We start from the raw sequence: 12,742 nt of genomic DNA on the forward strand, positions 1-12,742 counted from the left end.
CACAAGTTCAATCTCCATAAAATCCAAAAGTTAAGGGTTTTTCAGGTAACCCGTTCATTTGAAATTAATTTTGTTCAAATCGGTTGTGTAGTTTCTGAGATAATGAAATTTCGTGATTTTCACATTTTGATACATGGTGCCTAAACTAAAAATCCGATTACAATGAAGTTCAATAGGGTGTTATGAGGCCACTAGACCTTTCATTTTCAACCAATTTCGAGAAAACCGGTCTAGCCATTTCTGAGAAAAGTAAGTGAGTTTAAGCAGTTTTTGATATATGCTTTGCTTTTATAACGTGATTTGACATTTTTATAAATAACGGACAAAGTAACAAACCGATTACAATGAAATTCAATTGCAACCTATGGGACAACTAGGCCTTTCATTCAAGACTAGTTTTGTGAAAATCGGTCCAGCCATCTCTGAGAAAAGTGAGTGAGTTTAAACAGCCTCTGCAAAACATTTCTTTACCTAAATTTTGAACCATATGTTTAATCTTTATGAAATTTATAAGTTAAGAGTTCTGAAGATATTCCGTTCATTTGACATCAGTTTTGTTAAAATCGGTTGTGTATTTTCTGAGATATTGATGTTTCTTGATTTTTACATTTTTGTATATAACCTCTAAACCAAAAATCCGATTACAATGAATTTCAATAGCAACCTATGGGGTAACTACACCTTTCATTTGCAATTAATTTCACGGAAATCAGTCCAGCCATCTCTGAGAAAAGTTAGTGAGAAAAAAAGTTGCACATACACACACACGCACACACACACATACACACATACATACATACATACAGAAAATGCTCAGCTCGTCGAACTAAGTCGAGTGATATACGACATTCGGCCGTCTGGAACATTTTAATACCTTAAGTATTTTCAGTGATTGCTATACCTTTCTAGGAGAAAGGCAAAAATGGGGTTTGAGGTCGGATTCTGGCCACTCGGTATAATCCAGGTTTCAAGAACCCATATTGATTGGTATTTGCCCATTCATTGGATGCCCCTCAGAAACGATCAGTAATATCAACTGCGTTTAGGAATTTCATTTTCACTGATAAGATCATTCAAATTAATGTATAAGGAACAACATTTAATTATAAATTATTTGAAATCTACTGACTAAAGTTGACATAAACAATCTAAATATTCATACGCAGTATATGAGTACACATCGATTATACCACGATCAAAAACAAAATCGCATCATGTATTTGAAAGAATTTAATATTATTTGCATGTATGTGAGTGTGAATGTTATATTTTAAATGTTCGGTATAGTTATGCCTGTTGGCTACCAAAAATTTGTCGTTTAGATAGAATAACAAATCCTGCAGAAACTATCAAGGTGTATTTTTTAAGTGTTGGTGTAAATCTATTTTAAAAAATAATATGTTTGAATGAGAAAGGCTGGGTCTCACCGCTAGGTGGATTAATTTGGGTTTTTAAAACAAGCTTCAACTATTTACCGTAAATACTGTAATGTAATAATTTAAGGAATATACATTCTCATGTTTGATATATGCCTATGCCGCATTACGTTTATTTTACAGCAACTAAATATTATTTCGTATTTCAACTGATTTTTATTGACAAGAAACGGGTGTTGAGTTCTTTTGTAGATAACTGTGAAGGCACTTTACGACTACAAAGCCCAACGTGAAGATGAACTGTCTTTTTGTAAACATGCTATAATTACAAACGTCGATAAAAAAGGCAACGAATTATGGTGGACAGGTAATTACGGAGGAAAAAAGCAGCATTATTTTCCCGCAAATTACGTACAAGAAATCAACACTGCTGATGGAAGTAGTGATGATAGTGGCAGCGACACTCAAATGCTTGGAAGTCTTCAGAAAGGTAATAACGACTTGATTTGTGTTTTATGATGCATTAATATTTTGCCGTAGGATCTCTTGACGTAAACGGAGCCGTTGTTGAATTAACATATGGCCCGCACCCGGAACTGGATCGAATTCTGCGCATTCAAAATCCTTTAATGCAGAACGTCTTCGAAATCGGAGTTCAATCAAAAGAACTTGCTATTGAATGGATGAGCTCTATTAAAGAAGTTGCACAAAACGCTAGTGTACTCGAAAATGAGCGCCGAAAAATGGAGAGAAATTCACGGGTCGCAAAAGAAATGTCAGATATGATAATTTACTGTAGAAGTGTTCCTTTTAAAAATACTGGCTGGGTGTTTTATGAAATGTCTAGTTTTCCAGAAACAAAAGCAGAAAAATATTTCTTACAGCAAGAAACTGAACTTTTTGTTCGATATCATAACAATCAAATAAGTCGAGTTTATCCCAAAGGTCAACGCTTGGATTCTTCTAATTATAATCCTATACCATTTTGGAATACAGGATCTCAAATGATTGCTCTGAATTTCCAAACACCAGACAAATGGATGCAGTTGAATCAAGCGAAATTTAGAGATAATGGTGCTTGTGGTTATGTATTAAAACCTGATTTTATGTTTCGGGAAGGATTTAATCCGAATGATCCAAATACATTAATAGGAGTCGAAGAGAAAACAATAACAATCGGAATAATTGGCGCTAGACATTTATGCAGAGGTGGGAGAAACATCACAAGTCCACTAGTGGAAATTGAGCTTTTAGGTGCTAATTTCGATAACGGCGTTAAACATAGAACAAGATCAATAGGTTAGTGTGCCGATATTGATAATTATTGTTGATAACGATAAATTTGTTTTTAAAGCCGATAATGGATTCAATCCATTTTGGAAAGAGGTTTGTGAGTTCAAAGTGGTGAATCCAGGTTTGGCAATGTTACGTTTCGAAGTACAAGATGAGGATATGTTTGGCGAGCCAAATTTTATAGGTCAAGCGGTTTTTCCGGTAAGTAAGCTTAAGCGTATTCCTAACCTGAGGTACTCTACATATAAGTGCTTAACAGTCTCACGTCGTTCTTTATCACTTTCAAAGTAAATCTACGAAACTTCTTTACATCTCCTGTACTACAACACTACTAAATAACAAGCAAAAACCATGTTTATTCATAGAAAAAAGAAAAACTATAAAGGAGACTGGGCGATTTTGGTATTTTGGTGTATACCGGTGAGTTATATATGGTTCGAAAGGTCTCGATGAGACAAAAAAAAAGTTACTATGGGATCAAAAAAATCTGCCGTGGGAGAAAAAAGATAAAACCTATTCAAATCGCAAGTTATTTCCAGATTACAAAAGACTCTTGCCAAAGATCATACCGTTGAGCTTGGCAACCTAAAGCGTCACGACGGAATCCATACTAGTGGTCCTCGTGATACCTTAAATCTAATGATGGAAACGCATTTTCCCGGTTTTATTGGACAGACGGATTCAGCCATCTCTGATTTAGGTGAAATTTGTTCTACGCAGACTAGCTCTGGGTCTACTAGAACGGAAAGTACTGTATCAGATGTGGCGAATGAAATTTTTACGGGAACCAGGGTGAAAAGTGCTATGAGATCCTTTGAGCCTGTTCGAAATAACCGTGTAGAACCATACGAAATAGATCGCGCAACCCTGCCACTTCGCCTCTGTTAATGTCACAATGGCTATTGTTTAACACTTCGGAACGGAAACGTATTTGAGTATAGGTCTTTTTGGTTAGCTATTCGCTGCACGAAAGACGCAAAGTTCTTAAAGCTATTATACAAAATTATCAAATAATAAATTCCTATCTGATTAAATTGGAAGTTGGAAATTAGAATTAAACTATCTATCTAAAGTAAGTGTTATATAAAAATATATTTGGAGAGCAGTGGATCCATATAGAAATTAAATGCAAGTATTGGATAACCTAACTAATCAATACACATACACTCAATTAGATATCTATACCATTTCATATATAAAACAAAAGAATTGATTGATTGAAGTAAGTAATTATACTATCTACCGCGTAATATAACTATGTAATTCACACACTTTGATTTAGTTGATAAAACAGTGACGTATATATATATATATATATATATTTTTTTTTTTGTTTTTTTTTGTTTCAGGTGGAGGGGAAATTTGCATCCAAACCCCTGAGGTGACTAACCTCAGGGAGTGTGGGGTTGGTTTGAATCAGTGACCGGACCCACTAAAACCCCTCCAGTCTCCAGCCCATAATACTCCCCGGGACCACCGCTAGGTATTGCTTCGGGGAGCGGCTTTTGTGCTCTGTGCACCCTCTTGGTTCTATAGATCTCTTTGCTAACTTAGCTAACTAACCTGGAGACTGGCCGTTAGCTAACACTGGCGTGTCGGTGGTCAACCTGTCGCCTGTTTTGCAATTCTAAAACTATTTGAGAGGCGGCTGTAGAAACCGCCCTCCAAATGTTTGGGTCTTTACACATCCTCCGAACTAGGTTGTCCGGAGTGGTGTCTGGCCCGCTCACTACCATCATGTCGCTCCGCGCATGCACAAAACGAGGGCACACGAAGAAGACATGCTCAGCAGTTTCTTCCGCATCCGCGCACTCGGGACACATGGGGGACCCCGCATGCCCGAATCAGTGTAGATACTGCCTGAAGCAACCATGACCTGACAGAATCTGTGTCAAGTGGAAGTTAACTTCTCCATGGCGCCTCCCGACCCATCCGGATACGTCCGGAATAAGTCGATGCGTCCATCTACCCTTTGCGGAATTGGACCATTCCTGCTGCCATCTGATCATCGAGAATGACCTTCTGGTGCCTCGTATACCCCTTGTGTCACGTTGATCGAAGCATTCTACGTCCTCCTTAATGGCTATGCTGATAGGCATCATGCCGGACAGGACGCAGATTGCGTCGTATGACACTGTACGGTACGCGCTCACAACCCTCAGGCACATGAGCCTGTAGGTACTTTCCAGTTTACGACGATGACTGTTGGTACCTAACGCTTTGGACCACGCTGGCCCACCATACCTAAGTATGGACGAAACCACGCTGGCAAGAAGTTTACGCTTGCTGCCATATACCGCTGAGCTATTGGACATCATTCGAGATAGTCCTGCAGCGGCCGTTGAAGCCCTCTTACAGGCATAGTCGACGTGACTCTTAAATGTGAGCTTATCGTCAACCATAACCCCCAAGAGCTTCAAGGAACGCCTTGAGGTAATGGTGCAGTCACCGACTCTGACCACCGCCTGTTGCTCTAATTTGCGGTTGTTCACAACCGTAACCTCCGTTTTATGGTGCGCTAACTCCAGTTTCCTAGAGTGCATCCAGTCTTCGACCTTGCGTATGCAGTGCGCGGCCGTCAACTCGACCTCTTCGATCGACTCGCCGTAGACCTCTAGCGTGATGTCGTCTGCGAAACCGACGATCACAACCCCTACAGGGAACTTTAGTTTCAACACCCCGTCATACATGACATTCCACAACACCGGGCCCAGGATGGAACCTTGCGGTACCCCTGCGGTGATTGATGATTGGGATATATATATATATATATATATATATATATATATATATATATATATATATATATATATATATATATATATATATATATATATATATATATATATATATATATATATATATATATATATATATATATATATATATATATATATATATATATATATATATATATATATATATATATATATATATATATATATATATGTAAGTGAGTTTAAGCAGTTTTTGATATATGCTTTGCTTTTATAACGTGATTTGACATTTTTATAAATAACGGACAAAGTAACAAACCGGTTACAATGAAATTCAACAGCAACCTATGGGACAACTAGGCCTTTCATTCAAGACTAGTTTTGTGAAAATCGGTCCAGCCATCTCTGAGAAAAGTGAGTGAGTTTAAACAGCCTCTGGAAAACATTTCTTTACATAACTTTTGAACCATATGTTTAATCTTTATGAAATTTATAAGTTAAGAGTTCTGAAGATATTCCGTTCATTTGACATCAGTTTTGTTAAAATCGGTTGTGTAGTGTCTGAGATATTGATGTTTCGTGATTTTTACATTTTTGTACATAACCTCTAAACCAAAAATCCGATTACAATGAAATTCAATAGCAACCTATGGGGTAACTACATCTTTCATTTGCAATTAATTCCACGGAAATCAGTCCAGCCATCTCTGAGAAAAGTGAGTGAGAAAAAAAGTTGCACATACACACACACGAACACACACACATACACACATACATACATACATACAGAAAATGCTCAGCTTTTTCGTCGAGTGATATACGACATTCGGCCCTCTGGAGCACTTTAATACCTTTAGTAATTTCAGTGATTGCTATACCTTTCTAGGAGAAAGGCAAAAATGGGGTTTGAGATCGGATTCTGGCCACTGAGTATAATCCAGGTTTCAAGAACCCATATTGATTGGTATTTGCCCATTCATTGGATGCCCCTCAGAAACGATCAGTAATATCAACTGCGTTTAGGAATTTCATTTTCACTGATAAGATCATTCAAATTAATGTATAAGGAACAACATTTAATTATAAATTATTTGAAATCTACTGACTAAAGTTGACATAAACAATCTAAATATTCATACGCAGTATGAATATTTAATATATGAGTATGAGTACACATCGATTATACCACGATCAAAAACAAAATCGCATCATGTATTTGAAAGAATTTAATATTATTTGCATGTATGTGAGTGTGAATGTTATATTTTAAATGTTCGGTATAGTTATGCCTGTTGGCTACCAAAAATTTGTCGTTTAGATAGAATAACAAATCCTGCAGAAACTATCAAGGTGTATTTTTTAAGTGTTGGTGTAAATCTATTTTAAAAAATAATATGTTTGAATGAGAATGGCTGGGTCTCACCGCTAGGTGGATTAATTTGGTTTTTTTTTTTAAATTGAAATTTAATGTTTATTTTTAATATTTTTTTGGTCAAAAATTTTTTTTTTCTACAGTGTATATTTTTTATGGTGCATTTTGAATTCCCTACAACTCATTCTCAGACAGTTTTTCTACACAACCAACGGTTTCTGGGCTACAATGCTTCGAATAAAACCTATGCCAAAAGGCATACGCCCTTCTAGAATGTAACTCATGCAGAGGCGACGCGTGACCAAGTGGGCCACCTGTTCAATCGACATTTGCAACATTAAAACAACAGTATTGCGATAACAGATTTTAAAAGTTTTATTTATCAACATTTATTTATATAACAAAGGAATCCTTCGGTTTACTTTTAACGCAAACTTGTCGATAATATCGTCGTAAAATAATGGCGTCAGCATCATCTCATGGAGTAAATCTTTCTCCACAGCCATCATCATAATACCAAATAATCGATTCTGCCCCGATTTAGACCGCAAATAATTTTTGATCCGTCGGAGAACCGAAAACGTTCGTTCGACGGACGCCGTTGTATTAGGCAATGTCAGTATCATTCTGGCCAGCCGAAGCGTTTCGGAGAAAGTTTGATGCAGGTTTTGTCCAAGGATGAACGAAATTAAATACAATATATTTTTGCCTCTGAACTCTTCGCGCGAGTAAAAAACGGTCAGCTCATTATACAGCTTCGCTTCATCGAATTTAGAATGGTACGAAATAAGCATTTTCAAATTCTTTGTAGGGAATGTGACATTGAATTCGGCAAATTTTTCGTGATTCAACAAAATGATGAATTTGTATTCATCTAGTTCTTTGAATCGTTTAGACATTTCGTCAATAATTTTGTCAATGATAAAGTCATATATGGGACGATAATTGATACCGTTGCTATCAGTGATCGTTTCGCCAGAAACATCAATTGCATCGTTAAGCGTTCTGTAGAAATGATGCTCTGCTTTGAGCTCTTCGATAGAAGCGAGGCAAGCCTTGACGTTACGTAAACATTCTACTACGTCCAATTCTTTTGTTTGCAAAATTTGATACAGTACATCTGTATGTGCAAAAATATTAGCAAAAAGTTTGAGCAAGAATACGGTATTGAATTCAAGCATGAATGCGTGAAGACCTCTGGCTGTAGTACAAGTTTCAGCATCAAAGACACTGTCGCCAAGATAAATCTCACCTAAACATTCATTAATCGCTGCATAATTCGAATCAATTATTTTGATCATACGCGAATTATACGACCATTTAGTCTTGCAAACATTTGGTATGTGGGTCTCCATAAATTGCTTTAATGTCTCGCTGCGTTTAGGTGACTGCGAGAAAAATGCCGCGAGTGATGAGATCGTGTTGAAAAACCTTGCTGATTTCTTGTTAGTTGTGCACGAGTGAAGTAGCACCAAATTAAGCACATGTGCGCGGCAGTGGATATATCCAGCTTTTGGAAACCGTTGCTTCACCAATGTTTGCACTCCAGATTTGTCCCCGGACATTACAGCAGCTCCATCATAGCTCTGAGCTACAACTTTGTCACCATCAAGACCAAAATACGCTGCTATTTCATCAACGTGTCCGGCCAACGCAGCGGCGGTTTTGTCACTGCTAACGTCTGCCAATCTAACGAGCCTTTCAACTGGTGTTCCTAAAATTTTGATGAACAAAAAAATGTTTGAGCCTCGTTGAATTAAAAAAAATCAACTATTTGTTAACATATTTGCAAAATTTATTTTATGAATATTTCTTACCATCGGGTCGTAAGTAGCGCAGAGTACAAGATAGTTGCGATAACCGAGCCGAATCTGTTGATTCATCCATCATAATGGACACGAACTCAGCATCAAGAACTTCTCTTTTAATTGTTTGAAGCATGTAGCTTTCAATGCATTCTATAAGCTCGTTCTGAATTCCTCCCGACGTTCCGCTGAAAACTTTATTATTTATAAAATCCTGGAACGCTGGATCCCTGGCGGCGATCAACGTGCAGAGGTCTTTATAATTTCCTCTGTTCGTGGAATCGGAACATTCATAATGTCCGCGAAAGGCGAGACCGTGAGTGCCAAGGAAACAGGTGATCTCAATTAAAGTTCGCATACCCTTCCGGTTTTTCGTTACTTCTTCGTTATGCTTATTGCGGGCGATCTGCCGGCTATGGTCAAGTGCTTCGTCTATCCTCATTTGCCCGAACATCGATAAGGCAAGTGAATTGTTTATGTGATCTTTAGAGCTCGAATGCGTTTTAATTGACGCAGAAAGGTGATTCAGATCACTATATCCTTCCTTGCTCCAAACATTTTTTTCATTGGCGCTACGGAAAAGCAAACATGGCCAGCAGAAAAGTTTATTTAATTTCGCCGATCCACACAGCCATTGCTGGTCATACGATGACACATTAAAGTTGCGGGACATAATTTTCCCCTTCAACTTATACGTGGATTTTAATTGTTCCATAGGTGGACGAGGAACCGGATGTCCAATAACTTTAATTTTTTCTTCCATGGTTCTGGCGGCAAACGGGCGCTTTAGCATTTGCTCAATAATGCAATGATCCATAACGTTGTCCATCTGGAAATCCACGCAAACAATCTCCAGTAGGTATATGGTAGTTTGTGATGATTAATTGAAATATAATATTATGAAGTAATTAAGCTTTACTCACCACGTATCGTTCCTTAAACGAGATTGAAATTTCACACAAAAAAGCAACAGAAATTTGAAAGATAGAGCAATGGTAGTCTTAGCCGTCACAAACAAATCAAACGCAACCGTAACGTGAGCAGTCAAACATGTACTATACCGACTATACCATTCTAGTTACCATACTATGGTTCAAGTTATTGAATGAACAACATCGAGAAAAAAGGCTTGAATCGAAACCACACATCAACGAAAAAACACCACTACATCTACAATAACCATGAATGAATTTGTTCGATTTTTCATTTGTATCGCACTCAGCGCTGCGCGACACTTTTTTTCTCACGTGAAGAATTGTCATCAATGAGGAAATACATGAAAACCCTTCGCTGCACTCTCGGCTTTGCATCGACCTCGCTCGCTTGAGCGTTGAGAGCTGTGTACTCTCGCGGCCTCTCTCAAATTTCAATGAACGAACATCAAAGAATGGTGGGGGTCGGCGTCGGCGGTATCGTTTCCATCGGCTTGGTTCAACATAATTTTTGAACCGCAAATGTCATTTTTACGCAAGGCTGCGCATTAGTAGTGGTGCACGCTTTATGTACATAACTGGCTGCGTACGCTATAGTACTTGAAAATGCAGAGAAGTGTTTGAATGAATGCTAGTTCAGATAAATGATTTGAACAAACGGTAGTCATTACTGCTTATCTCGTTGTGTTGTGTTGTATTACGGGTGGGCTGTGTTGCGGGTGGGTTGAGTAGTGTAGAGTGTGTTTAGCCAGGTTATATTCTTCACGGTGGAGAAATAAATAGAAATTGAAATTGGTGGAAATAAATTGAAAATCAAAAAAATGTTCGAATGTTCGAAATAACATTAAGGTTACAAGAAAACTTAATGATGTCAGATCCATGCTACAAATGAGAAATAATTCGAGTAATTGTTCCGAAATTGTCTACCTGTCCTATGAACAGGTTGAACAGGTGGACGAGACGCCTCTGAACTCATGGGTGTAAAAAATCTCTCCATCTGTGAAAAATGCTCAGCAAACTGAAGCAAAATACGTGTGCAAAGTTTCATTCAAATCAAAAATAGTCGATATTCGACCATAGGCTATTTCGCGCGATCTTGCTCAATAGTTACCACAATAGGTGGAACTTTCTCCTTTTTACAGAAATTTCACTTTGAATAGTTTTACTTTCGAACATTTCAATTTCGCCGGCTTCTTGCCCAGGCACAATATCATGTAAATTTTCACTGCGTAAGCTAGTATCAGAAAGAGATGCCTCTCTTTTCCTCCCCGTAGCGATGCGTGGTTTCTTTTTTCGTCCTGCCATTCCAGGTGATACGAAAAAAGTTCAAAAATAATATCAACTTAAACCAAAGAAGAAGAAAGAAATAGGTAGTCTTGAGAGAGACTGATGTAAGTTAACTTCTAGGTAATCTTTCTGAGGCTTTCTGAGATAATGAAGTTTCGTGATTTTCACAATTCGGTACATTTCAGACGAAGTTACAGTTCGATTACAGTAAAATTCAAATATGTTTCTTTTCATAGCTAGATTTCACATTTTTAAACATAACAGTGTAGCACGCCAAAAATCGTCTGGAGACGATGGCGTACTGAACGTTTCCACACTCCGAATAGACTAAAAACCAGGGACCTCCATTCCGCACTTGATTTGACGAATGAGCGATTTTAGCGCCACCTCTAACGAGGATCGCCCACCAAGATTTAGTTGCCCGGTATGAGACCTAACCTCAGGTAGGCTCTGTTGCTATAGGATCAAAGCGGTCCGGCTGTCCCCAAAATCACCCGCACTAGTCTTACTTGATCTCATTCTACTTTAACGACTATAAGTCCCTGATTCCAACCAATTCGTATATGAGCGAAGCTCCCGTTTCTCTCTCTCTCTGTCAGCGTACGTAATACCGTTTCAGTCACTTGGTTGCCTTTTCAAGCCAAATCCACCACAAGCGGGGTTCTAAACCTAAAGCGATACGCGTGAGCTGAGATTTTCTAGGGAGCTAATCACCAAAAACTAAACAGCGGGCTAGGGAGAGTAGTAGCGTAATATGTTAAGCAATGATTTAAATACATGTTTACAGGTCAATTTACAACTCTTATTTCGTCATTCTATTCTACAACGTAACTTTACTAGCTATCTGTGCGTGTCTTCCCCTAGTTATACAGTCCAGACCATTGTCTTTCGCCGAACAAAACATTATTTATATTGGCCCGCAGGCGCTTGGCTTAGTCAAATTCGATTTTAATTCTCATTGATCGGCATTCTTAAGCCGACGGTCGCATGTGCAGACGGACAATAAAAAAGAGCTCTGGTACTTACAGCTTACAGGCCTGTAGCAATACTGCTGGTTGAAATACCTCTGGCTGTGCCTTACAGCGCGTGATGATAACACGAACGATGAGCAGCAAGCAATGCGATGAGGTCATTCTTCGATGTGTGTTCTCTGCTGCTGATACTGATGCATCCTAAGCCACCTAGCAGGGTGGACTCGACCCTGGCAAATTGGCGTGATCTCGTTGATCGTCTGATGCGGTCGCGATGGTGACGTCGCGGCCCTCTAGCCCAGTTGACGGTTGGGCGGTAATTTGCACACCGTAAACCCAACGGTAAAATGCGGCGACGGTCGATTTGCTAAACTAAGGATAAAAAGCCGTCGAAAGGCTGTTCGATTTGAATTAGGACACGCACTTCCTTACGCACAGATTATATTACCTTTTTCTTTTTATTTGACACTAAAGTACTAGCCTAGCTTGTGAAAAAGGTTTCTATTCTGTCACTGGTTTGATATCACTGAAAAGATTTACGACGATTAGCACTCTGGAAATTTAACTATCAACTATCCCTACTTCGAAAACCGCGGATAAAGGCAAGGCCGCGCTTCCGATACTGTATAGAGTTCACGGGCAAATGGATGAGAAAACCTCGAGTCCTCAGATATATAGTTTCCCGAAGTCTTTGGTATACCGGAAATACTTCACCCGAATGATTTTGAGAAATTAGTTACCTACAATCGTTTTGAAGAAGAATGCATCTCGCTCATACGGATTCTCTCAGATCTCGCCTTCCTGCTTTCCCAGTATTTTGAGGGCACGAAGTATAACTAATCTTCGGCCTGTGCCAATTCTTTTAGCCGGTTAAAGAGCTTTCCTCTCTGGACCTCGCGTATCACAGTGCAGAATGTCCTGTCCACATGGTGGCCTATCTTTCGGGCGCAGTCTTGCTTTACTTACGTCTTGTAATTTTATAGCTGTTT

At 38.6% G+C, this 12,742-nt stretch overlaps 1 protein-coding gene across 3 annotated transcripts in view; it reads left to right on the forward strand.

Annotated features, from left to right (window-relative positions):
• The window catches only part of LOC129725653 (1-phosphatidylinositol 4,5-bisphosphate phosphodiesterase gamma-1), a 603,559-nt gene that overhangs the window by 409,078 nt on the left and 181,739 nt on the right, over window positions 1–12,742 (forward strand). For all 3 annotated transcript variants that reach the window (XM_055681705.1, XM_055681704.1, XM_055681706.1), the window contains 3 exons: window positions 1,629–1,866; window positions 1,917–2,675; window positions 2,731–2,870. In XM_055681705.1, the coding sequence (XP_055537680.1) occupies window positions 1,629–1,866; window positions 1,917–2,675; window positions 2,731–2,870 (1,137 nt within the window). The remainder of the gene's footprint in view (window positions 1–1,628; window positions 1,867–1,916; window positions 2,676–2,730; window positions 2,871–12,742) is intronic.

The sequence above is a fragment of the Wyeomyia smithii genome, chromosome 2 (genome assembly GCF_029784165.1).
Source record: "Wyeomyia smithii strain HCP4-BCI-WySm-NY-G18 chromosome 2, ASM2978416v1, whole genome shotgun sequence".
NCBI lineage: Eukaryota > Metazoa > Arthropoda > Insecta > Diptera > Culicidae > Wyeomyia > Wyeomyia smithii.